Source organism: Truncatella angustata, assembly GCF_020726525.1.
Source record: "Truncatella angustata strain MPI-SDFR-AT-0073 chromosome Unknown BKA67scaffold_8, whole genome shotgun sequence".
In the NCBI taxonomy this organism is placed as follows: Eukaryota; Fungi; Ascomycota; class Sordariomycetes; order Amphisphaeriales; family Sporocadaceae; genus Truncatella; species Truncatella angustata.
Genome location: NW_025763388.1, coordinates 2,817,114 through 2,841,541, shown reverse-complemented (window position 1 = coordinate 2,841,541; position 24,428 = coordinate 2,817,114). Strand labels below are relative to the sequence as shown.

The following is a 24,428-nucleotide window of genomic DNA, read 5'->3' as shown; positions in this document are numbered from 1 at the left end:
ATTGTGCATTACGCCGTTCTTGAGCCATTTTAAAACCGTCTACACCATACTGGAACTACACGCTTGCGTTTTACGGCTTTCCAACGGGTCTCGGTGACGTTGCTAGTAAGGTAATTGCAAGTAGGCCGACGCATCGTGCAATTAAAACAACTCAAGCGAATACTATCACACTTTTGAAAAGTCAACAATTGCCAGAACCGATCAGTTGGATACTCGACCAGACATTAAATTTTGACTCGCTAAACTCGCTAAACAAAGGCAAAGTCAAACCACCTTTCCGAGACGCGCTCGCTCTTTCCCCTGGATAGTATATTACTTCTAATAGTATATCCTAGTCACTCAATATGACGTAGTCATGCTACGAGTGAGCGCTGCGTATCAACGTCTCGCTTATTTGGAGTAGTCACTAAAGAGTCTGCTGCGACATATGCAAGCTGTGGGCATGACTGATCCCTGGTCTAAACGTATGACACTGTAATCAGACGGCGAATAGTCAGACGGGAGAATTAAGGGTGCCGAGCTAGATATCCCCATAGAACTTCCACCTGCTCTCGAAATCTTGACTGAGCTCCTGATCAAGAAGAAGCGCCCGCACCATCTCAATTGGCATCATATTAGCCTTGAGTATCCTGTCGTGAAACTCTTTCTCTGGCATGAGCCCTTGGTCGACCGCCTCGCTTCTGAGGGCCCAGATTTGCAAGGCACCTAGTAGATAGCCCGCCTGGTATAGTGGGCTGTAATCGCCGTTGAAGCTTCGCCTCACCTCACCCTCCGCATTTGCGCGCTCATGGCCAACCCAGTTGACGAGGAGATCAACACACTCAGACGGTGTCATCTGACCAAGGTGGAATTTCAAGCTGAATATGATACGTGCGCAGCGGTGCATTCGCCAAAACAGTGTCCCGACTCTGTCCTCCGGGCTTGTGAAGAAGTCTCCTCTCGACCAAAGAAGCAGTTCCCAGTAGAGCGCCCATCCTTCAACGTAAAAGGGTGTTTGGAACACCTGGCGGTGGGGGTTCGATCTCTCGGCAACGAACAACTGTAAATGATGTCCAGGTATCATTTCGTGGAACGCTGTAGCTTTGGAGAAATGGCGATTGTTCCCGCGCATGCTCATCATCTTGTCCGAGTGGGACATGTCAGATGTCGGGTAGGACACGTACAGAACAGGGCCTCCTAGAAAGAAAGGTGAGACCTTTTGCTGACTTGGCGGGATCATGACCATGCGAATGGCCTCTTCTGCCACTTTTGGAACTGTTACTAGATCGTGCTTCTTCACATACGCCGTTCCCTCGTCAACCAGAGACTTGATGAACAGTGGCTGGGAGCCTGGTGCCTCAGTAAGGCCTTTAACATGCTCCAGCGCTTCGTGCCAGTCTTTTCCGAAACCTAACTCTTTCGACGCCTTGATCATCTCTGATTCACACCATGCATACTCCTTCTCCGCAACACGAATCAGCTCTTCTGGCGTATAAGGGATCATCTCAGCCTTCAGTTCGGCCAAAAGTCCATCTCGGCGAATAGGCTGGCCGATTATGGTATCTTCGTCGCCTGACCCAATTCCGACAACGTTTTCCTCGATCGAGGAGGCAAGAGCACCCAGCGCCGTATCGAGAGCCGCGTATGGCTTGCGGACCCACCAATCCCATAAAGGCTCATAGCCGTCGTAGAAGTCGTACATTTCCTTCAAATGTTCCCGCAGTTGACTGATTCTCTTGACAGCCCGATAGCCCGTCGGTTTGGAGTACTTTTCTGGCCCTGACCTCTCAGCTACCCCTTTGCATCGAGTCACCTCATCCAGTAAGCCATGGAACTCTGTAGCTACGTCCCTGGGATCGACTGGTTCGACTCGCATCCGCGCTCCAATCCATCCTTTGATACTCGCAGCGAACGGTTCGAACAACGGGCCGATTTCTTCATCGCGCGCCCGCTCGAGTTCGAGGGTTTGGCGAGCGCGGGACAATTGGGCTTTCAGAAGCAGGTAATCCACCTTCTCGTCCTGTGTATATATCTTGAACGGCACATCTTTCAGGGACTCGAGCTCTTCGTCATAGAACTCTTGCAATCGGTCGTATTGGATAGGCGAGGTTTCGATCTTGTAGAAAGCGAGGAGCTCTTTGAGGTCGGCTTGGGTTCGCGTGATGCGATCGACAATAGGCTCTACTAGCGCTGGCGCGGACGCTGGCGTAGGCGTTGTCCCGCTAATAATAGGTGCTTCTACTGAAACCCAGTCTTCGAGCTCGGCTTCAGGCTTGCGCTCGCGCAGCGGCAGAGCATTCGTCGTCATGATCTTTGCGATCCAAGATGTTGCGATATAAGCTGTATTGCTGTATTTTCAGCGATTAGAGTACAAAAACTAGGTAGTGAGTGGAAGGATGTTACCGTGACTACACTCAAGATTCTTAAAAAACGAACCGTGCAAGGTGTTAGGTTAGGATATGAATAGCTGTAACGTACTGACAAGCCTAGGTTAGCACGTCTTATCCGCATCAGCTTAATCAAAGTAACGTTAAATTACATTCCATGGCGATAAGAGTGGAACACGGCATTCGGACCCGGAGGTTCATTCACGGGTCTATTCCGATAAAACCTGTATAGGAATTCAAAACTAGTCTGACCTAACTTCGGTACTAAGGCAGGCATCAAAAGTCGTAGACCGCCCCACTTATGTCTTGGCTAACACCTTTACGCTGGTGGAACAGGATTTTCACGATAATGACATTAAAATTAATTTAAAAGGTATTAAAAATGAAATTTTACAGATAATTATTAGATTATAAATAACTTTGGATAGAGGCATGCTCTTTAAGGCTTTCAACGACTAGAAATCGTGTGCTTTTCAATTATTGAATTCTCTCTAAAATCATCTTGACCAGGCACTACCGGGCGACTTCCATTCAACAATCTGGCCACCGATAGAAACTCGCCACTTCTCTTTCTTTGGCCCATCGCCGCTATCAAACATGACAAAAACTCTGTGCTCCGTTGCGTCTAATGCGTTCAGCGTATTTGCGAGTCCCAACCATACGCGATCCGGTTTCAATAATGATGCGATCTTGCTCTCCTGGTTCATAAATCCGCCATAGTATTCCATGAGACAAGATTAAGAATGCTCCGGTCGGTGGTCCCAAAGATGATGAGATGTGAGTTGCTCGTCTCGGGCGCATTCGGGGACAGTGGTGGTGGTGGAGTATTTCGTATTGTTCTGTATGCTGACAGAAAAGAGGGTATATGGCGCAAGCTCGTATATTAAGGCTATTGGGTATTGGTCAGATAGTTACCCACAATTGTGCAAGTCAGAAACTCAATGGAGAGCTTTCAGGTCAGGTTTGATATTAAGTCACTGGTACGGTTGTACTGATGTTGCTTCAGAGTCTTAGTTGGATCACCGATATCTAGTCGAAGGTCCCGTCGACTGCATGCGCCATCCCATGATATAACACGCAGTTGACTATCAAGCGACCGCCCCTGGAGATGCTCAGAATCAATCCACAAAACTATGATTACTTGGAAAACTCGTATGAAATGGTGATTGGCCATGATGGGCTCTATACCTAATCACATCCCCACAATCACACGCTCAAGCTACTCGCGCGGTACCTCGAAGTTGGTCCTCAAAGACTTGATAGGTTCTATCAACACACCGACCTTTTTAAGAAGTCTATCATTGTTCGTGCCATCACTTCCAAGCTTGATCACAGCTTCACAAAAGCGGAGGTAACGCATCAGCCTATGACATCGGTCACCTAGACAATCATCCTTTTCACAAGGCTAAGGACAGTGGCCACTAGCGCAGATACTCTAATACCTTGGTAGATTCGCTATCCGCAGAAGGTACTCTCTATCCGTTCCGAGTATATATTCGGGTGTCATGCTGGATAATCAATGGTGTGCAATGGCGTCTAGAATATTTTATGGGGGTTATCAAACAGCTTATCGGTCTCGTTTACGGCAACCTCCATTACCAATAGTGATCCGCCTAATAAAGAGTGGCTACATTGTAATTCCGATACGACCAACCAGATCGAGCTATCCACCTACATGGTTGCTAACGGAATTGCGCATCCCATAATCAATGACTTGGTTGAGCCTCGCGGTTAACTATTGGCATACTTTCGATGGTAAGAGTTCTTACACTCCCACGTATGCGAAACCTGCTCTGGCAGGCGTGATCAGACTATGGTCGACTCAAGCACCTTTAAGAACACCTTTCGTAAATTTGAACTAAAGTCCCTCACGAGGCGTTCGAGGATAAATTTTTCTTTAACCTCCGATGCTTATAGGCCCTCGGTATTAACAAGGCCAACCAAGCTGCCCAACCTTGGTCCTCCGATTTCAGTTGGAGGACCTTCGCCGAAATCAAGGCGGCTTTCAAATTCTCATGTTAGTTATCTGTAAGGCTCCGAAACCACAAATTCGGCTCGAGATGGTATTTTTAGCAGCCGCTGGTCACAAAAGCCATGCAATTAATTCTACTCCGCATACTTCCCAAAAGTTGTTAGTCAAATCCTAATCATAGCTTTACAAGCCGAGGGAGGTATTTGCCTTTCTAGTTGATATATTATTAATAACAACACATGCGTTCGTCGAAGTCCGGCGTCGACTTAATAAGGATATTGAAGGAGTCATTAGTAGCACGAACGATTGCACAGGAATATTATGGCAATTAAAGATCTTAGGGATCTTAGAACACGACGCGAAAACTACGAACGTCTTCGAAGCTAACAAAGCGGTTGCTATGAGAATTTGGAGTTTTTTGACCAGCCGCATATACGGGATATCCTAGCTTTGCAGATCAATTGTTAGACAAGGCCCTAATAAGGCAATGTGTTTCTCAGGCTTCAATGGGAGCAAGTCGGTTGCCATGCAGTAGAATTTGCGGCTCACTGGTTTGCTTCACATCTGGCATAAGACAAGCCATAGGACCCTTGAGGGACTCTTTTACGTTTATAGCAGGCTTTACGCAATGATCACGGCACACCATGTTGTTTATATCATTGAAGAAAAGGCGCAAGAACTATCTATACCAGAGCTCAGCGAGCTCAGCTGCAGCGATCGTTTGGACGACGGCCACAGTTGGGACAGCGACGATGAACTTAAAGTTGATGATCTTGGCACATCTTACTGGACAGCAGTTAACTCAGGGGAGATAAGGTTTGGTGCGATCAAGCTTTTACAACAGCGTACTAACCTAGATTGGCCTCTAGCACCCTTGTTTAGTGACATGTGGTTGTCAATCTACTTGATCAGTCGCGCATGATCTATAGCAAAGATATCGTATATTCCGATAAAAGCTTCCTAAAACTCAAAACCTGTGAGGATTTTGATATCCGGTCAGTATTCAAGACCCTTTATTTCGTGTTTAGACTATCCAAGAAGCTAAAGTTGGCTATGCTTAATGGGTCATGCTCTCAAGGCACCTGTATTACTCCAGATTACCCCTGACATACTTGATTAGAGAAATATGTGACCCGTATGTGGTGAGCAGGAAATGACCTTAAGCCTATCATTCTTAAAAACGCAGTTAGCGACACTCCTGATTAGGCCCGGCCAGAACTTTTTGTACGTGCATACCCTCAATATTTGGAGAGAGACAAGTAAGTTCTCTCTAAAATTGTTCACCAATCACCTACTACCGTAGCGTCCTCCTAGGACTTCAGCCAGGCCATCCAAGATCGTGGGCCGTAAACAAACATACAGGTGAAGTCTATGGAAATTTAGTGGCTGTGGACTGTTTCGGTGATGACTTTGTCGTTCCGATTCAGGATATTCTTGAGAACATAAACAAAGGGCTCAAGCAAAATCTGTTCGGCTCCCAAGTCGCGACGAGGTCATTAACCTCAAGCTTGCATCAATGAACGATTCTAATCCTCGTCAACCGATTCTAGTGTGGATAGAAAGAGATATTCTAAGACGGAAGATCTATAAAGGGGCATTTATAACATTATTTGTTACAAACCTATTGGTTTAGTCATTTTATGTGAGCAAGTTTCTTTTAAAAACAATTGAAGTAATATAAGAATCTTTTCATAGTGATATCAGAAGATAACTTATTGAAGTCAGTGCGAAACGCCTCTACCTTGCTCTCGATGGGTCTAGTTGTCTCAGGACTCACTTCTACGTCATTTGTTATAATATGTCATTCCTATTAATTGCGCCCATCAATATGCCTTCGACTGCTTCGCCACTGTTGCCGTTGCTGCTTGCGATGTCATGCGACACAGTTCTTATTTCTGCACGCACATTTAGAGATACGTCGAAGAGGGGGGCACTCCAACCTCAAGTAAATGATCTGAGAGTTGTCATCGGCATTTGCGGGGGTTACTATACTGATGCTCCCTTGAAAATATCGGAGTTTCTATCGAAGAAAACCGTGCCGAAGCTCTTCAAACCTGACTAAATTGCTAGGCGCAACGGTTGTGATCGAACATTCGAGCACAAAATACTTGATGATTTGACACCCACTCTAAACGGGCAGTCCCAATCTTTTTTTTAATCACTCCATGCGTCAGCCTGTCTTTGGTTTCCAGAACATCGACCTTGGCGGTAGCCACCCAGGCTCGCTCGGATGTTGTCGGCAACGATCTGAATGTTATTTAAGAAGCCACATCACCCGGCTTGCGCGACGAGGCCGACATCATGGCTCCAAACGAAGCAGCCTTTAAAAAGCTAGCAGACACGATGTGAGATATCATGGACTCGAATGGAACAAGTTGTTGGGTATCAACTGTTATGGTTAACCAGAACTATGACATGGCGAACGATGGTGCAAGGTTTGCAGCCACGAGGAAGAATTGGACAAAAACTAAAATTGACTCAAAGTGTTGGGTGACGACGAAGCACAAATTGAACAATTATATAATGACGAACCATATGTGTTGGGAACAATCCTTCTACGTCATATGTAAATGTGTCTACCCTTCAGAGTAGCAGTGTTATCCTGCCACAGATGTTTGATAATTCTGATTGCGCACGCATCATGCCAGCTATGTTATCTGCTACTTCTCATTTATGTCAACCTAACAACGAGAATCAATATGTGCCCACCCTAACGAGTTTTATACATCGCCTTGTTCTGTGGCAATCAATGTGAGCCTATACCCCGTAACTTCTATGGTAAAAAGGGATGGCTATGCCATAGAGAAAGGTTGCAGCACTACCTCCGTCAACCGAAAGGCGAAGAGATATTTCACAACACGTAAACGTGACGTTGTTATCCGCCTCCTATTCCAGTAAAGAACAGATATTCAGACAATGAAATTAGTGAGTCGAGCGTTTTGAATTGTCCCGTAGTGGGACTCTTCGACTAAATCTGAAATTAGATCATATCGTTGAGGTAGCTGGGCAATATCCATAAAAGACTGTGACGCGACTCGGGTGGAGGAGATGGTCATTTATGATCAGTGCTCTGAGCGACCTTTGGGCAAGATGAACGACGCCAAACGCGCTAATCTTATCCTGCAATGCATGATTACATAGGCAATCGCCCTACCGCTACCGGATTCACGGGGCGCCATTGGAGAGCAGAGCTCAGCACCTCTCTCATTGCGAGAGGGATGAGGGTGTCTGTCACATAGACCAGGCGAAACGTTTGTTGGGCTTGGCTATGCATAATCCTAGTCAAGGACAGCTCTTTTGCTCTGAACGCGCGTGGGGGTGCTTTTCTCAAAAGCGACTTTGACAACTTGGCTGTACTTTATGCAAGGTTGCACGCCGACTGCTTCGGTCCTTGTGCTTATCAACAGATGAGGTTTTTATTTGTGAAATTGACGTCTAGGCCCTCAAATAGCTTGCCAGAACTCAATGAAACAAATTTTTAGAACTCATTGGGACGCCCTCCCAAGTGGGGTCAGGGAGGATGAAGCTACCGCTGCGCGCAAAGTGCTAAGTAAATATGCGATCACAATGCAATGTTTGTTTCATACCACTTAAATTTGATACCCGAATAACCTCTCCAAATTGGTGGCTCGAAACAGATGGGTTGCACCACTGCCGATGAGAGCTCATGCTCTTATCTCCAGATAGTACAATTTGTTTCACATGTGCGGTCGGTTTGGGTGTTCAGCACACCATAGCACAGCACTTTTCGGCCTAATTGTCTATAAACAGCACTTGACCCGATACTTTGGTACCGGCCTCGGCTCATGCGACACCAACAAGTCGGATTGCCGCACGATAACTGGCGGTGACCTCGTCATCCGAGGCATTGACTACCTACCTAATTAGGCAAATCTGTGTTTCTTATCAGGACGTGCAGTGCACCGCTCAACGCAAGCCTCTCGCTTAATAGTAACCTTGACCCTGACATCGCGTGGCATTTGAAAGCATCGGCTTTTCAACATACGCCAACCGCAGAGAGCGGGCAGCTTCGCCAGCCATCAGTATGGGCGACAACTTATGGCGGGCTGAGCAGTATGGGAAGATAGCGGACAAAGTCTTTTGGGGCATCTTCTGCTTGACGGCCGGTAAGCTTGTCCAGTATAGTTGAGTCGAAAAGAAATTAGCTGATCAACCGCGATCGTGCAGTGATAGTCGCGCTTCGTTTCTACTCCCGCGCGCAGACTGGCCGCAAGTTCTCAGGTGCACTTGGATGGGATGATCTAGTAACGCTACTATGTTTGATGATCATCCTTGCAGCTTGTATCCTCAGCACCATCGCCGCTGGATGGGGTCTGGGAAAACACTTTGACTCCCTCGATGCGGAGCACAAGGTGCTAGCCATGAAGTTCAACGCTATAATTGATGCTGTCATTATCTGGGGTTTCTCTATGCCGAAATTCGCCATTGTGTTTTTATTAAAAAGAATCCTGAGTCATGGGATCAAAACGACTATACTATTCTGGACCCTTGCTTTGATAGGTCAGATCGTCATGTTGGCAACTTCCATTTGGGTTTTCAAGCAATGCGACCCCATCGAGTATCAGTGGGAGCAATACAGAAGTCCTACCGTCACTGGTATCTGCGCTCCAATCAGCATACTAACGGACATAGGCTATTTCGGATCAGCCTACTCCGCCTTCCTCGACGTTTTCTTTGCGTTATATCCCGTGCCATTCGTTATGAAGTTGCGCATGCCACTGAAAAATCGGATCTCCATATCTCTTAGTCTTAGTCTGGGCGCAGTCGCGTGTTTCATATCGGTGTATAAGTTGAGCATCATAGGTAGAGCCTTTGCGATCATGGGGAATGATCCCACTTGTAAGTTTCAGCTATCAGAGTTTCCCGAAACATATTAACCTGAACAAATAGTCCCAATTCCATACCTCAATACTTTAGGTATATCTGAAGCCTGTGTGCTGATAGTCTGTGGGTCTTTGCCAGCTCTCGGTCCTATCTATCGCTTGGCCAAGGGCAAGTTCAGCAAGAACGGCACGCAAGGCAGTCAATCATACCAGACTTACATCACGAGCGACAGTCGCCAGAGCGGCAATCGCAACGGATGGTCTCGTATTGATGAGCAAAAGCGGACTGACCCTGAATCTGCTTGCAGAACAGGTCTCGCTAATGAAGAAGGCATTCAGCTGTCCTTAGTGACTCCTGAGAGGAATAGGTTAAACTTTTAGCAGTTATTGAAATTTAAAGATCTCATAATTAACCCAGGAGAATGAAGTTTGCAGTGAATGCATATTGAATAATATTTGAACTTAGCCAAGACGTAGATCTTTCAGTAGTTTTCAAAATTTTAACATTATTCACGTCATGGTCAATGATACACGGAGGAACAACCATGTGCAAGTTGGATTAATTCAGCATCACCTTGATCTGCAGCGAAGATCTACGTTGCAGTAATTGTGGAACAAAAGCAGGCGAAGCGACTACGAGATGCAGAAAATACCAAGCGGCTTCGGACCGATGTTGCTCTCTTCGCATATATTCTGACCGTATCGTCTATCCTGCGGCCATTTGCTATATGCCTGTCAACATTATAAATTTGCCTCAGAGGTTTGTCATTGCAAAATGATATGACAAGCTGAGAGAGAAGGGATGCGTCAAAGTCCAGAACCATAGGATTCCTGAGGAAGCTATCCGCAGGCTATTTCAGTTTGTACGTTGCTTTGCATCTGACCAAAAAGAAGAAAGAAACAACGAAGGCCATGCTAATCATACCAAAGACGCGTAAATTCTTTAACTTATCAGTAGATCAGAAGATGGAAGCGGAACACCCACCCAAGGCCAATCCTACCCGTGGATACAGTTATGTCGGCCAGAAAAATGTAGCGACCATCAGCGGATATGAGAAAGGACGTGGCCCAGGCAAGACAAAAGACGTGAAAGTATGGTCTACTTTGTCCCAAATAGGACACAGATACATTAACGAGCAACACAGAAAACATTTGATATGCGTTCAGCCGCGGATGAGCTAGTAGACAACCTTTGGGTATTCGAATGAAAAATTCCTGGCTTCCGCGTGTTCATGGAGACATTCTACGAAGAGGCTTTCAAGACCGAGTTGGACCTCGTCACCTATCCCCCCTCCATCCAGGCTGGTGATGATAAGGTCATTCCGGAGAGGTATTCGGTGGTGTACTTTGGGAAGCCAAATCGGGCAGCTTCATTACTTCTGCTAAAGGAGTTCGTCACCGACTCCAGACCCTGCCACTATGAAGATGTCATGGCCTGGGAGCGGAATAATCGAAGAATCGAGAAACTATTCTCTTGAGCCGCGTTCTCGGGTACAGTGTCGAATGTATGTATGTCAATACTCAGGAGAATAAATCTCATCGCTAGTACCCACCCGCTCTCTTTTGCTTCCTCGACAATGCGTACAACTATTTATGTTTTATTGGTCACTTACGCCAGCCATTCCCAACCCTTTACATTCATACTGAGCTCTATTGGGCACCTGCAGCTGGACCTTCCCAACTTCCCAAACTGTAAAGGTGTGTTGAATATGATGGAGATAGGTGGTTTTTTGTGGTTTTTTTCACAGGTTTGCGAGAAAACCCATCACGACCTCTTTCTCGACGCAAGAGCAAAAGATTCTGAGACCCGTGACATTCAGCCTTGGGTTCTTGAGACCCATGATATTAAGATGGTGTCGGTCGCGTTTGGCTTCTGCATATGAATATGCTTGGAGTTCCTGGCAGCCTTCTACATCGTCCGTTCCGAGGAATGCGGTATCAACCATCAGCTACTTGAGGACGTCATTTGGCAATGTGTCGACCCCTCTGCGGCCGCAGAATTGTGTGTTGTCGCCTATAATGATCTTGAAGATCTAAAGGCTGTTAATGACGGCACGTCCATTGTTCTCATACCGGACACGACCGAGTCCACGATGACAATGACTATCTTTAATCCTCCCGTTCACAAAGATGAGCTTCGCAAAGCCCGCCGCAAGATGGACGATTCTTCTCGTATTAGAACGTGGAAGTTGTTTTACGGCCACGAATTCGTACCTGGCCTGGCAGACTTCGCAACATTCAAGTCGCGTGATAGAAGCCGTATCCGCAATTTCTTTTCTGAGGTGTCCGCGAAGACGCCACTGGTTTGAACAATGATTTCTGAACTGAGGTGAGACATATGTAGAGAGGCAGTCCAGTTCATGTTTCGATGCTTCCAGGTATGGGTTACATGAAGTGCAGACGGAAACACAGGTAGCTTGTCAATCAAGTCAACACATTTGAAGTGTCTTCTGAATTTTCCTGATCATGAGAAATGCTAATTTTGCATATTTCCAGTCTAAATAACACCAGCACACGCCATTGACTTCCTCGAAGTTTCATAGAGACCATAGATCTAACAAGTCATCGATATAAAACATAGTGAAGCTGCATAAACCTTGGTCTGTGACCTGAGCCACTTCCCGGACCGCCAGCATTGAGCGTGCCTGTTACTCGAACATGACCATGCTCAGACACGACTAGACTAAGATTAGAGCAATTTCCATAACTGTAATGCCTACATCTATTCAGTTGTGGCGATATATTGTTATGCGACCATGAAGTACATTTCTTATTATCTATCAGTCACCAAGTCAAACAGTGTTACCAAAGTCTCCACCAAACAATGGCTCTAACCAAGCCAATTCACAGCGCCGTATTCCTAATATCCTCTCCGTAGTCAGATATTGACTGGTCTCTCCCTCCACCATGAACAGACCATGCCGTTTCATTAACGATAAGAAGATACAGTACTGCCCTCTTCTCCTACCACACTAAGGCCTGAACTGTTTCTTTTTTGTAGTTTCACCCTCTCCCGCTGCTTGGCAGCATCGTTTTGTTCGTTCAGTTGAGATGATGATCGGTTCGCTGCTCTGCTTATAAAGTTGCTGATCCTGCTTCCAGACCTTGGCTTTTCACCTGATCCGACGGGCTTCCGATTGAATGGCGAGCTTTCACGGATGATCTCATCGTCTTGTTGGACGCTCGAGGTCGGATCGAGTGTGTAGTTCTCACCGGACGATCCGCTAAGATTATTATCTTGATGATAGAATCTACCATTCTCGATCTCAAATTTACCGGCCTCAATTGCACGTTGATCCTTCTCCGTTATGACTCTCTTACCGGTGTGTCGGTCAACAGATGCGTTCAGAGTTCCGCGCAGCGTCTCACCAGCACCCTAGCATGTCTCAGTTAGCTCTTACATTGTATCGACTGCACCTACGAAACTTACATGTATACCGGCAGCTGCCATCTTGAGATTGCTAAATGTAGAACCGGACCCAAAAGTCCCACCAGACGCGCGATGTGCACCCCCGGCTGCCGACGGGGCACCGGGTCGCTGCTGTTGTGCCTGCGATTGCCGCTCAACTTCCAAAGACGGCTGATTACGCCCAGGATAGGAAAAGTTCTGTGCTGCAGGAGTCTGAACTCCGGCAGGAGCTTGAACTCTTGCTGGGGACTGTGATGAATCACGGTCCTGGAACAGCGGTGGTGGCATACCATCCATAGGCGGTGGTCTTTCCAATGATTCCCGGCGAGAGCTGCGCCTTGGCACTGTTGGGACTCTCTCAGGTGGCAGCGGCCTCTCGACTGCGTGTTGTGGCCCTTGCGGCGAAATTGGGTCTCGAGGTGGTATGATGCGCTTGCCTGGTGTTTCTGAACTTCTACGAGGCCTTAAGGAGAGGTCTTCCTCTGGTGATACCACATTTTCTACTCGCGCTGCTGCTGGGACAAGTGCTGCCGGCTTCGTCTCTTCTTCTATTGCGGACACTGGCTCATTACTGGCAGTGGGCAATTCCACCGCTTCGTTGGGTTCCTCGACTGTCGTGGTTGTGCCGTTGGAGTTCGTGATTGTAGTTGTCGTGGTGGTCGTGGTAGTGGTGGTCGTTATTGTCTGACCTGTGAACGGGTTCGTTTTTGTTTCTCGCTTGATAGTTGGGCTTGTGTAGGATGTCGGTCCTTCGCCTTGTGTTGTGGTCCTATTATGATTGGGCTGTGGATCTGAAATCAGAGCAGAGCTGTTCCTTTGTGCATTCAAGCTACTTCCTGGGACACTCAGGTTGCCTCTAGAAGCATTGAAGTCACCTCCATTAGCACCAAATGTGCCGGTAGTTCCTTGCGTGGTCAAAGAGTCCGACGGCTCGCTGCTCCCGTATGTCGAATCGTCGTTTCTGGGGGCCGAAAGACCGGCAGGCTTTTTGGATTCTGGATGATGCCGCGAAGGATCTGCAGAGTCTTGAAGGTCTGAACGATTTGGCTGATGCTGCGCAGTGTCACCTACAGCTTGCGTGGGTCTCGATAAAGGTTCTTGAGCGGTCTCCCCGTCTTTAAGTTTGCCCTTGGAGAATGGCTTCCAGATGTGACGTTTCTCTTTGGATTGCATGTTTGGCTAGTGGGTCGCTGGTGGTGCTATAAGTCTCACAGATAATGGATTAGACGCGATATAGGGTTACTGAAACAGTTTGAAAGCTGTGTTATTTGATTATAGATTGGTATTTCTATCCTCTACCAGGTCCATGAGACAAATGGTTCAATTGAGCGTTTGAATCAAGCTCGAGATCCTTGTACTTGATGACGTCCAGGAGTATGATGTCACATTTGCTCCCCCACATGCAGGCCGCATTTGGCGATCACTCGATCCGCTTTTGTTTAGTCCCAGATCCCTGGTCTCGGGGACATGCACAGTGATGTGCACGTTACATACTCATACACTACCATACTCAAATTGTCTTGGACCTTGCAGAACTACCTAATTCTGGAACGGCTCTGCCGGCTAATTGTGGTGATAACCATAAGCCACAGGTTTGCGCCGCCTGTGTCACTACTGCCATTTACAACCATGATCCGGCAGGAGTCAAGACTCGTGCAGCTGAACTCAGCTGCTTGCTATGTTTCGCGACTTCGGGGACTAGCTTGTAACTATCAACTATCATACTGTACTGTAGAGAGCATAATCACTGCCCTTTGTCTGCCTAGTATCCCCGCAGTAGTAAGGCCGTTGCTACAACTCTGCGCCCGTCCGAAACCTGGGCCACTATGTATGCCTGGTTCCACCGAAGACTCCGGTTTCTTCGATTAGGACTATATATTTTGTCCGCTGCTTGCGAGGCTGTAGCCATCTCTGCTTGATCTTGCTCAGCCTTCATACTGAGTTGACCGATCTAGCCATGCAACAGTAGAACAGCAGCACAAACAAGTGAAGATTCTTCTGCTTCTTCAGGTTTTGATGACATCATTGAATGCTTTGAAAGCTTTAGTCTCCTCCAACATAGGTGCAAGGTAAGCGTAGCTTTTAAGCAAAATAGAGCTACTGCCGACACACTAGGAAGAATATCTAGCATCTACTGTCTAACCATTCCGCCAGATCCGCAGTCGGCGACTCTAACACACCACACACGTTTCGTGAATTCTAACCCCAGTATTAACTAGTTCCATGTGTAGTTGCATAGTACAACTGATCAAGTCGTGATCCACATAGGCTCCTTACTAACTCCCGAGACATCGGACGATACGAAAACATAAATATGAATAGAAAACAGCCAAAGCTGCGACAAAGACTCCATAACGCTGCCGAGTGTGGTTACGAGGCAGCAAGCCTTGACACGAAATGCTGCTAATAAACAGCACTTGTTTAGACTTCGAGGTCGAACTTTAGACTTCACGCCATACTAGGTACTAGACTAGGTTAGACTAGTCATCGGCGAGTAAGATGTAGGAACCGGCTACTTGGATTATGGATTTTTGGAAGAAAGTCCTCTATGAAACTCTTCTCCCACAATACGTCAAGAAGCCTTGGAGTTTCAACGCGTTGAACGACCGCACCCGTGATCTGGAACGCGCATGCCCGAACGAGGCAGTGCTTGCGAAGACGCGTTGAACGACACCACATTGCGTCGATCTTCCAAAACATTTTCTCATGACAAGAGGGATCTCCCGGCCCACAAGAAAATATTGTTTCCACCTCATCAACGGGGTAAACATTTTGGTAAGTCGAGTCAAATAGCAGCATTCACAAAGAGCAAGAAGGCAATTCCCTGGGCGGAAGCATTGGCCGGCCGGACCCGACATACTAGTTGCCAACTCTAGTTAGTGTTGCTGCAACACACCTTCAGGCTTTAGCATAATTACTCGATAACTTGTTTCCAATTACACACTTGGTATGGCGCTATTTACGCCATTTTCGGGTTGGGCTGATCATGTGGGTTTGTCTGTTAGAGAGAACGAAGCTTATACCCATCTTCTTTGTTCCCCTGAGACCATGGCGTCTCCCTATCGTCCCATCTTTTTAGCTAGTCTAGATCATTGATAAGACTTGTGTCATCTCAATGGGCAGTGTTGTTTCGATGAAGCCAAGGACTGGACATGGCCCTATGTTCCTCTAGGATATTCGATATCACCTACGCTGCTCTTTGAACTGTAATCCTCTCTTCCAGAAAACAGGTACCGTGGTGTCAATCGAAGACATGGTGCTGCAGATCTGACCTTCTCGAACATAAATGCTCACTTGGGAGATCGTCTCGTTGTTACCCTGAGCGACGTCCTGGATCGTGGTCCACAGCTGCTTGCAGCCACGTGGTCTTTAACTGCCGTCTCTGGTTGTATCCTGGCATTACGAGGGTACTGCAAGTTTCTGAGACATCGTGGACTATGGTACGTTGACTACGTGTTGATATTTTCATGGGTATATACAAAAGAATCGACTTCTACCTTGCTCAGTCGCGGTTAACTCATAATGCCTCTCAGATTTGCCTCTTGTTGGCGAACGCCTTCGCCGTTCCGTCGGTCCAGTTAGGACTGGGGAGACACCAAGCCGATATCGAGCCTAAAAGCAATCTAAAATACCTAGTTTTAGGTATCATTACCTCAATGAATTTATTGCTCATAGGATCATCAATCCTATCATGGCCCTGGTGCCGCCCTGTCAACAAGATTTGGAATCCTGCGGTTGCGGGATTATGCTTAGATTCCGCGACCAACTAACGGTATTTCATGGTGTCTGGAAGTAAGTGTGTTTTCTAATTCATATTCTTCAAGTTGCCTGTATAACATGCATCTCTTGAACCTTTGAACAACATAGCTTACGCAATCAACTAAGCTTGTTACGGTGTTACGAACGTGGTGTTGGCACTTATTCCATGGACAATCATAACCCAGTTGCAAATGAAGACAAAAGAGAAGATGAGTGTCGCCGTCGCCATGAGCATGGGACTGTTGTAAGCGGTTCCCACCAATGCAAGATCAACTACTGCGATATTAACGACCTTCCTAGTGCTGGTATAACCGCTTTTGTCAAAGTCAGCCAACTGCAGCGTCTTGCAAGCGTCGACTTCTTCTACGACGGAGTGGACCTGATTATATGGGGAGCTGCAGAAACAGCCACGACCATCATAGCGACCTCGATTCCGGTCCTCGGCGTCCTCTTGAACGAAATCAAAACGTCTTCAGGCGGCAATTATTTCAAGACATTGTCAAAAGACCGTACAAAGACCCCCAAAACACAGGCCAGCAGAGTCCGTACTATAGTCACCGCGAATCGCCGAGCTACCATGCCAGATAGAGGGGATGATGCGGCGAGCGACAAAAACATACTTCCTAAAAAGGCGCATATTACGAGGACGGCGGAGGTGACGATGACGTATGGAAAACGTGCGAGCGACGAGGAAAGCGAATATGAGATGGACGAATTTGATCAGCAGAGTATCAATCCGCATGCAAGCTCTACGCACCCAACTTGATCACACTAATATCTCGTTGGGCTAGTAAAGACTCACTTCTTGAGAGCAGGAGAATACCATATCTCGTCAAATTCTATCCAGCATTCCATCAGAATGACAACAAATGACCAGAAATTGCCGCTCTTGAATTTCAGCGACACGATTGCTTACATCTCGTCGTGCTTAGTATCTAGACCATTTACCTTGCTACATGACGAGAATAGATTGTTTTTTCTTATCATATTAATGGCATTCAGGCACGTGGTTATAGAGCGCCTGCGATGTGGGAATGGGGTCATATTCAATCTGAAGACTATTTGCATTGCTCTTGGTCACCTTATGTCCCCTCTGTATCAAATACGATACCTCGACCGAATCGCTAATGGCGTCTTTGATTAGGGTGATTAAAATTTATAGTCGAAGTTATTATTTTTGAGTTATCATGAATGGTATGTATTCCATGAGTGTCGTCGAGTCTTCCCCGAATAGCGATCATATTTTAAGCGACGATCAATTGCTTTTCCTTCTTCAATGACTCCGCAACCTCAACGGGAATCTTCAGAACGCTTGATACAATGCCTGGTGGAGTAAGCGCAAGCCATTGGGCAAGACTGATGTCCTTCACGCGATCGGATTTGTAAAGCTCGATCCAAACGAGGTCTTCATCTCCAGTGTTTTCGACATAGTGACCTAGTGTGGTTGGTATCAGTTTATGTTGTAACTTGATAAAGTACAGAGAAGAATAATCATACCGGAGTTGTCAGGGAATACTGCAGCATCGCCGGCTGAGAAGTCAAATGTTCTAGCGTTACCGTTGCCAATGAACGCTGTTCCTCGCCCTTTGCCTTTGTGGAAGTAGAGCCACTCTTCGGCCTATGAATATACAGTTAGCCAGGTCAGGTGGCGTTGGTTCGCATGGAAACTTACATTAGGGTGCCAGTGCAATTCTCTAATTGCTCCAGGTTGCAGAGTGACAACTGCTGCGGCAATCGTCTTGGCGATGGGAAACGTCTTGGTGTCAATGATTCGAATGCTGCCACCACCTCCTGGTATGTTCTCGTCCTCATGATCCTTGGCGAAATACACATAGGAATTGTTGCCAGATAATTCACCGTAGGGCCCGGTAACATTCAGGTCGCCAATGGTGGCGTTCAAGATGTACGGATTCGTGCTTGGAAGCGAGCCAAGAACGGATTCATCGACTCCAAGACTCTTCGCAATGATGGACTTTGGCGTGTGAGCCAACCAGTCATCAATATTGAATGTTGTCCTGATTTGGTCAGCCAGAGTGGTGCACGATGGAGGGCCATCACTCACCCAACAGCATCGAAATTGGTCTCGTCAAATACCAAAAGGAACTCATTTTCGTCCTCTAGGCCCTGAATTGTATGAGCCTCGCCCTTGGGGAAGTACCAAACGTCTCCAATTTCCAACTTAGAGACCTGGTATTGGCCATTCTCATCGACAGCTGAAACAAGCACTGAACCAGCGTATACATATCCCCACTCAGCCTGTGGACAATCAGCTTCGACTACCAGAGCAATGTTGAGTCATTTTATAAACAAGACTTACTACTTTATGCCAGTGAAGCTCGCGGATAGACCCTTTGGTCAGGTGTTGTTGCGCGGCAGACAGATCATGACTCGACGGCAGATCTGTGACGACCTGTTCTCTGACCCAGCCACCGTTCAGGATCCTTGTCTTGGAGTCTGAGAAACTCCACTTGAGGTTGGGGACGATGCCGTTATCTGTACTCTGCTGTCCGAGGTTGTCGGGGTTCTGGAGGTCAATCTGTTTGTTCGTGCCACCTGATGCCGTCAGTATGCCTGCAACACGACAAACAAGCCCGGCCTAATCGACGCCAATCAGAATCTTAAAGCTTACCTAGGATCGGAGCGCCTTTTCCCTTGCCGTCAATTGGCTGGCCGGAACTGAAACCAGCATCGCGTTCAACAACGGCACCGTGAACTGTGGCAATGGCAGAGAGCCAGGATAGTGACACAGAAGCTTTCATATTGGAAACTGTTCGGTAGAGGTACTAGGAAACGTAATTCTGCATGTTACTTCCAAATAACTTGGGGATTCCGACGTTTATATGCACTGATTTCATATTGCAGCATGCAGGCACTCGTGCACTGCAGCGCATCCCGCGCCGGCCTCATCTCCAAATATCAGATCGACTACGACATCTATCTTCGGCCTAACGCCATAACCAATGATCTTCAGGTCCAAATCTTAAATTCTAGCTGCATCAACACCAGATTTACGCCAGGAACCTAGCATTATGCAGCTCCTGCCGCGTACTTGGGATTAGTCCCAAAGGCATAATTGTACTACCGAATGTCGTCATGTCTTGGCAACACCTTAAAGGTGCAAAATTGGGGTGGTGACTGATGCGCGACTGCGATTTCACCATTATTGGATTGCAGATCACCATTGGGAACTTCTGAATTATTGAATGCCGGACAACTTACGCAATAGCCCCAAATTCATCGCTCGGACAAGATCCTGCCCGAATGGTATGCCAAGAACTTCACAGCATCACACCATATGGCAGTCCAACATGCAACCATGCTCATTGCATCCCGTTTGAGGATTCGTTTTGGCATGTCTACTATTCTCAACATTCTACTGATTGGTCAGACACGGGTGTTCATATCAGCAGGACCTAGCAAGTTTTCTTCCAGGATACCCTCAGTCAAGCTCCAAGGTGATCATCCTTGCCTTGGTTGCTGACCTCAGTGACCTTGCGATATGGTAGAATGCATCGTCCATCAGTCTCATCCTTTCCTACTTTAGGATACATGGCCGCGATTAGCATCGAGCGACATCCCGAGTCGACAGAATCCTTATGAAAGGCCAAACGGCCGCCACGCCGACCTTGCCGACAGTGCCGTAGGTTTCGATGACCTGATCCTGTTGATCGGTAACAACGCCTCCCGGATGAATTGCGATGATGTAGGGCGCTTGGCAGGGGTTGAGTTCCAGCTCGCCTCATTGTTTCCGCCTGTGTAAGACACGGCACTAGAGAATCATGGTCAGTTTGGTCCGGCTGTAGAAAGGCGCACCGATATCAGTGGTGATCTCTTCCATGACTTTGAGCTTGACGCTGCTTGTTCCCATGCGATGCATCTCTGAAGACTAGAAGCATAGTCTACTGTGGTGTTGAGATCAGCTTGGGTGGTAACGTCATTGCCAAATGGTTCTGGGCGAAGACGTTAACCTGCGTATGACTGTCGATACAGTCCTTAGCCAAGGCAAAAAGCTTAACAACTAGTCCTGCCTTGAGGATGAGTTTATTAAATAGGTCGAGTTTAGAGGCCAACTGCTTCGCTATCCAGTCATTTTGTCGAAGTTGCTCAAAAGCCGCGCTGAACAAGCTCTACGCGAGACACATCGCTCGACTTTTTCAATCCTTTTTGGGCTTCTTTGAAATACTCTTCTTCTTTGAGAGCAGGTGGACATTTGCAAGGCCGTGTTGTAAAATATGCGCTAAAATTCCACATCCGATGCCAGCACTCCCGCATGTGATTACATAGACTTTGCCAGAGAGCTACGGGATGTCATTCTTGGGATCAACGTGTCACTACTGCCGAACATATTGTGAACAATATGACTATCAATAGTTGAATTCTTGAGCGATGGAGACGTGTTTTTAGCAGCAGGACATTGAGACTCTTGAGTGGATGTGCTGGTACTTTTAAATGCATGACGTCAATGTAACGATATACGTCGAATGAGCGTCAACGTTCCGTCGCTAATCGCTTCATCCGCTGATAAAGCTGAAACATTGTGTAACGCCGAGGTACAGATCGCTCCAGTGCTTAATTTATCATTCCGTTGTCCTAATCTTCTAGAAAGTGAATTATAAATTCACAGTTGCAAAGACGGCAGCCTTCCACTAGTCTAGCGCAGGCGTTATAGTATGGGCACTCACAATCCACGACGGCACCCTTACAAACATCAACGGCCGTCTACGCTCATTTCTCATGGCTTGGCAATAATTCAAGACCCTAGACAGTTCAGCGTTTGAACCGACGCAAAGATTGTTTTCAGGAGGGTGTCAGTGGTCATGAGAAAGGCTGATATTGACGGGGGCTTCCCTGGGAGCTTACCCACCGCAATATCAGCCTTTCTCATGAAAAGCGCAGCTTTCGTAACGTCAAAACTCCTAAATGATATCTAGGGAGCTCCTAAGAATGTCATAAAATATCCTTATTGCGTAACCGGATCGCAAGAGTAATGTAATCGCTCATCACGTTGTATTCAGTCAACATCTCTATGTTCAAGGATAAAAAGACCTCTACATGTAACGCGCCTAAATGTTTATTTATACTAATAGGCGTGGCTCCAGTTATACCTGCTTTCCTGGAGACGTTCTGATTTTGGTAAATCAGATTATAAAAACTCTTGGTTTGAGTGAGCATAACTTGCGGAAATAGTAGCGTGGCTGGTGAAGGTCAAGACGAACGAAATGCAACCAATTGTGATAGGCAGGAATACACACTTAGATCCGATTAATTTTGACAACAAGTCGACCAAGCACCATGAGAACGTCATTCACCATGACTTCCCATCCCGTCGGCTTGCAGACCAGTCTTACATTCTCTAAACCCGTCGAAAAGGCTTCTTTCGCCAAAGATATCAGGTCGGATATACACTGGCAAAGCTTTTAATGTGGAGATATCAGGATATAACCAGCATGAGAGAAAGGAGACGCCTGTGGCGATTAGCTTTACTTCCATGGCTTACGACGTGGTGAGCAAAAACATATTTACCACCCAAGTTCTTGTAACTCTCGCTTTACAAGAGATTTAACGAGCCTGGCCGGAAGTCTGTCATCCTTATAATATGGCTCAAGAACGTCTCCCACGTTAAAACCCAATACATCCACAACAATGGTCGTAAGTTCCATTAGGACCGATCAGAGTGAAATGATCTAGCTCTCGCAACTATATCCTGGATGAGCAAAAATTGTTTGCGATATATTCAGCTCAAGCTTAGGCCCTATTTGTAAAGTACAAATCTTCACAGCAAGATATCGATGTTCCTGCGCGAGATTTAGGAAAGAAGCCCTAGGAAGTACTCTTGATCCTTTGCGTCCCATATGGTGGAATAACGACCCCACACTAGCTTATGAGTTATATTGTAGCGGCCATCCTCAAGTACATGATCAAGTCCGAGAGAATGGTACACCCCTATCTAATACCAATGCAGTGGTTTACAATAATATACCCGATCTGGCATCCGGTAATCAGGATTTAATTTCACCTTAGGAATCATGGAAAAGAGTTAGGACGAATGTTCTGCTTCTGCGTAAAGTCAAAGTGAAACTTGATAAGTTTGGAGTTACCATGCTGATTATAAGTCATAAAGCTTTCTGGGCAGGTATCCACTCTCAGACGTGTACAGCTTTGTAATCTACGTCAATCACATCAAGTCTGTCCACATCGATGCATGTGAGGCGTTCAACAGTCGGGCCCACAAGGAGCAAGGGCGCTGAGCGGTGCAAATTGATTTAATGAGTAACATCTCGACCTTGGCCTTAAGACGAAGTGGACCGACGGCCGTTTATCTGGTCGAGGTTACCTGGGGTAAAGAATACATTACGTGGTCAATGACTTGGTTTGTTACACCTTGACATAATTTCACGTATGCCAGTGCGCCGAACCTTGTGAAGTAGAGTCTGTCGCAAATCCTCTCAGCTTACAACCTCTCTTAAAATGTGACAAGATATTAAAGATGAAAGAGCAATCATTAGCGCACCGACTTCACGATTTAACTCAAAATCGTGTGAATCTCAATGATCACACTCTAGAGGACAACCTATCATCTCTTAAATTCCGGCCCGAGAGTGAGTGCCTCCGCCTACCACCTATAGCGATTGTAAGCGTCCTCGATGCTCTCCCCCCGGGGCTGTTATAGGAGATTCCATCTTAATTTTACTTGCGTAGTCTCACTGGCTTTCCACGGGTAACAGACGCGCCTTAGAGATGGTCAGCACACTTCCCTAATATTAAGCTATTAATACACACATACCTAATATATTACGCGACGTTCTAAGTATTGAAACCGGTAAGTGGATGACTTCTAAAACTTTGTACGAGAAATTATATGCGCCCGGATATAAATAATATGGTAGCTCCGGCGGTCTCCTTTATTTAATAATTTATAACGGGTTCACTTCTTTTAATTTTTTTGATGAAATAAGCTTTATTCATTATTATTACTTAAACGTACAAAATATAGTTTAGACTAATAACCGAATTATTAACACGTGACCTTATATAAAAGCTATATATAATTATCGTTGGCAAGAAGGAACTCACATCACGACACTCGATGGGTGCCCAACATGATTCTCATGAATTATCCGAGTGCATGTAGAGAGCACGAGAGGCTTCAACCTGCAAAGAAAATTTGAATGAAGCAGGGAAGCTATGAAGGTCTGGTCTCATAGGATTAGCCCTAACGATTGAGGGTGGTCCGTCGTGACGGCTAGACATGCGTCTGCCGATCTGTCATTTTGGCTTTAGGGGCCCGATACTAACTATGGACCAGATAGTAGTAATCTGGAGGGTGGGGCATAATTCCAAAAATTCAGAAAATGTTGAGATTCTATTGTTCGTAAGTGCGTGCTATTGCAACCATGTATACAGAAACAGGGGCAAACAAAGTCTCGGGCGCCAACGCAAGACAATCACTAGGGGAAATAAGAAAAGGTCCTGTGCTCGCTTATCTAAGATGGGTAAAGCCCATAGGCAGTCTCACCAAGGAAACAAGCGACATCATCGATGGCAGCCGTGTCGCTGGTCTGGCGAATGTGAGAGCGACTGTGAGAGCGACTGTGAGAGCGACTGTGAGAACGACTTTAACAATCCGTCGACTCGTCTCGATACTGGATCCGGTGCAAATGATCCCTGGCAGCCCGAGCAGGTCATCGCTCTCCACTCACATGGTAGCGCAGGACCGGGGCCTTATCACGGGCAGGAACCCCACGGTGCACTTCTCACGTCCTGTTGTATCGTTCCATCTTCCGGGAATATTTGGGAAGATTGGGATGGCTGCCAAGGTCGTATGTTTTGATACAATCGAGGGCATTGCAACAATAAATGATGGCGAGAAGCGGAAGGCGAATATTGACGCTCGCACAAATCGTATAAACTCTTGAAAGCGACAACATAATATATGGTAGTCTAGGCACAAATAATATCAATACAATGAATGCTAAAGACATGACTTGCATTACGAATACAACCTATCTCACTATTTCATTTTGTGGTAGCAACCGATCCTTCGCAAAGACTGCATGGAAAAAAGAACCAGAATTAAG

The 24,428-nt window shown here is 46.6% G+C and overlaps 7 protein-coding genes across 7 annotated transcripts; 3 read left to right on the top strand and 4 right to left on the bottom strand.

The window, feature by feature from the left end:
* Positions 1 to 205: 205 nt before the first annotated feature.
* On the bottom strand, positions 206 to 2,594 carry BKA67DRAFT_579761 (uncharacterized protein). Its single transcript, XM_046103791.1, has one exon. The coding sequence runs from the start codon at positions 2,285 to 2,287 to the stop codon at positions 521 to 523; it is 1,767 nt and encodes a 588-aa protein (XP_045954696.1). The 5' UTR covers positions 2,288 to 2,594; the 3' UTR covers positions 206 to 520.
* A 5,642-nt stretch (positions 2,595 to 8,236) lies between these two features.
* On the top strand, positions 8,237 to 9,563 carry BKA67DRAFT_695094 (uncharacterized protein; the record flags this gene model as incomplete). Its single annotated transcript, XM_046109293.1, has 3 exons — positions 8,237 to 8,465; positions 8,527 to 9,198; positions 9,250 to 9,563. Exons 1-3 carry the CDS (start codon positions 8,384 to 8,386, stop codon positions 9,561 to 9,563), a joined length of 1,068 nt encoding a protein of 355 aa, XP_045954695.1. The 5' UTR covers positions 8,237 to 8,383.
* Positions 9,564 to 11,688: 2,125 nt separating this feature from the next.
* Positions 11,689 to 13,902, bottom strand: BKA67DRAFT_579758 (uncharacterized protein). Its single transcript, XM_046103790.1, has 2 exons — positions 12,613 to 13,902; positions 11,689 to 12,558 (listed from the first exon to the last, which is right to left on the bottom strand). Exons 1-2 carry the CDS (start codon positions 13,762 to 13,764, stop codon positions 12,112 to 12,114), a joined length of 1,599 nt encoding a protein of 532 aa, XP_045954694.1. The 5' UTR covers positions 13,765 to 13,902; the 3' UTR covers positions 11,689 to 12,111.
* A 2,194-nt stretch (positions 13,903 to 16,096) lies between these two features.
* On the top strand, positions 16,097 to 17,189 carry BKA67DRAFT_409498 (uncharacterized protein). Its single transcript, XM_046096739.1, has 3 exons — positions 16,097 to 16,383; positions 16,477 to 16,594; positions 16,651 to 17,189. The coding sequence occupies exons 1-3, from the start codon at positions 16,371 to 16,373 to the stop codon at positions 17,114 to 17,116; spliced, it is 597 nt and encodes a 198-aa protein (XP_045954693.1). The 5' UTR covers positions 16,097 to 16,370; the 3' UTR covers positions 17,117 to 17,189.
* A 231-nt stretch (positions 17,190 to 17,420) lies between these two features.
* On the bottom strand, positions 17,421 to 19,052 carry BKA67DRAFT_611037 (oxalate decarboxylase; the record flags this gene model as incomplete). Its single annotated transcript, XM_046105392.1, has 6 exons — positions 17,421 to 17,785; positions 17,848 to 17,968; positions 18,023 to 18,365; positions 18,413 to 18,606; positions 18,668 to 18,903; positions 18,980 to 19,052. Coding segments are annotated over 6 exons (1,158 nt in total), but the record flags the coding sequence as incomplete, so codon positions are not given.
* A 350-nt stretch (positions 19,053 to 19,402) lies between these two features.
* Positions 19,403 to 21,086, bottom strand: BKA67DRAFT_683617 (uncharacterized protein; the record flags this gene model as incomplete). The annotated part of the gene is made up of 6 exons (XM_046108973.1): positions 19,403 to 19,880; positions 19,961 to 20,088; positions 20,164 to 20,204; positions 20,254 to 20,477; positions 20,559 to 20,648; positions 21,033 to 21,086. 6 exons carry the CDS (start codon positions 21,084 to 21,086, stop codon positions 19,794 to 19,796), a joined length of 624 nt encoding a protein of 207 aa, XP_045954691.1. The 3' UTR covers positions 19,403 to 19,793.
* A 2,658-nt stretch (positions 21,087 to 23,744) lies between these two features.
* Positions 23,745 to 24,266, top strand: BKA67DRAFT_539993 (uncharacterized protein; the record flags this gene model as incomplete). The annotated part of the gene is made up of 1 exon (XM_046100716.1): positions 23,745 to 24,266. One exon carries the CDS (start codon positions 23,745 to 23,747, stop codon positions 24,264 to 24,266), a length of 522 nt encoding a protein of 173 aa, XP_045954690.1.
* Positions 24,267 to 24,428: the final 162 nt, after the last annotated feature.

Bases quoted from the DNA above. Each gene is read 5' to 3' on its own strand.
- BKA67DRAFT_409498 (XM_046096739.1), top strand. The intron at 16,595-16,650 runs GTAAGCGGTTCC...CGACCTTCCTAG, and splicing joins GCCATGAGCATGGGACTGTT to TGCTGGTATAACCGCTTTTG.
- BKA67DRAFT_579758 (XM_046103790.1), bottom strand. From the start codon at position 13,764: ATGCAATCCAAAGAGAAACGTCACATCTGGAAGCCATTCTCCAAGGGC. The intron at 12,559-12,612 runs GTAAGTTTCGTA...GAGACATGCTAG, and splicing joins TGGCAGCTGCCGGTATACAT to GGTGCTGGTGAGACGCTGCG.
- BKA67DRAFT_579761 (XM_046103791.1), bottom strand. From the start codon at position 2,287: ATGACGACGAATGCTCTGCCGCTGCGCGAGCGCAAGCCTGAAGCCGAG.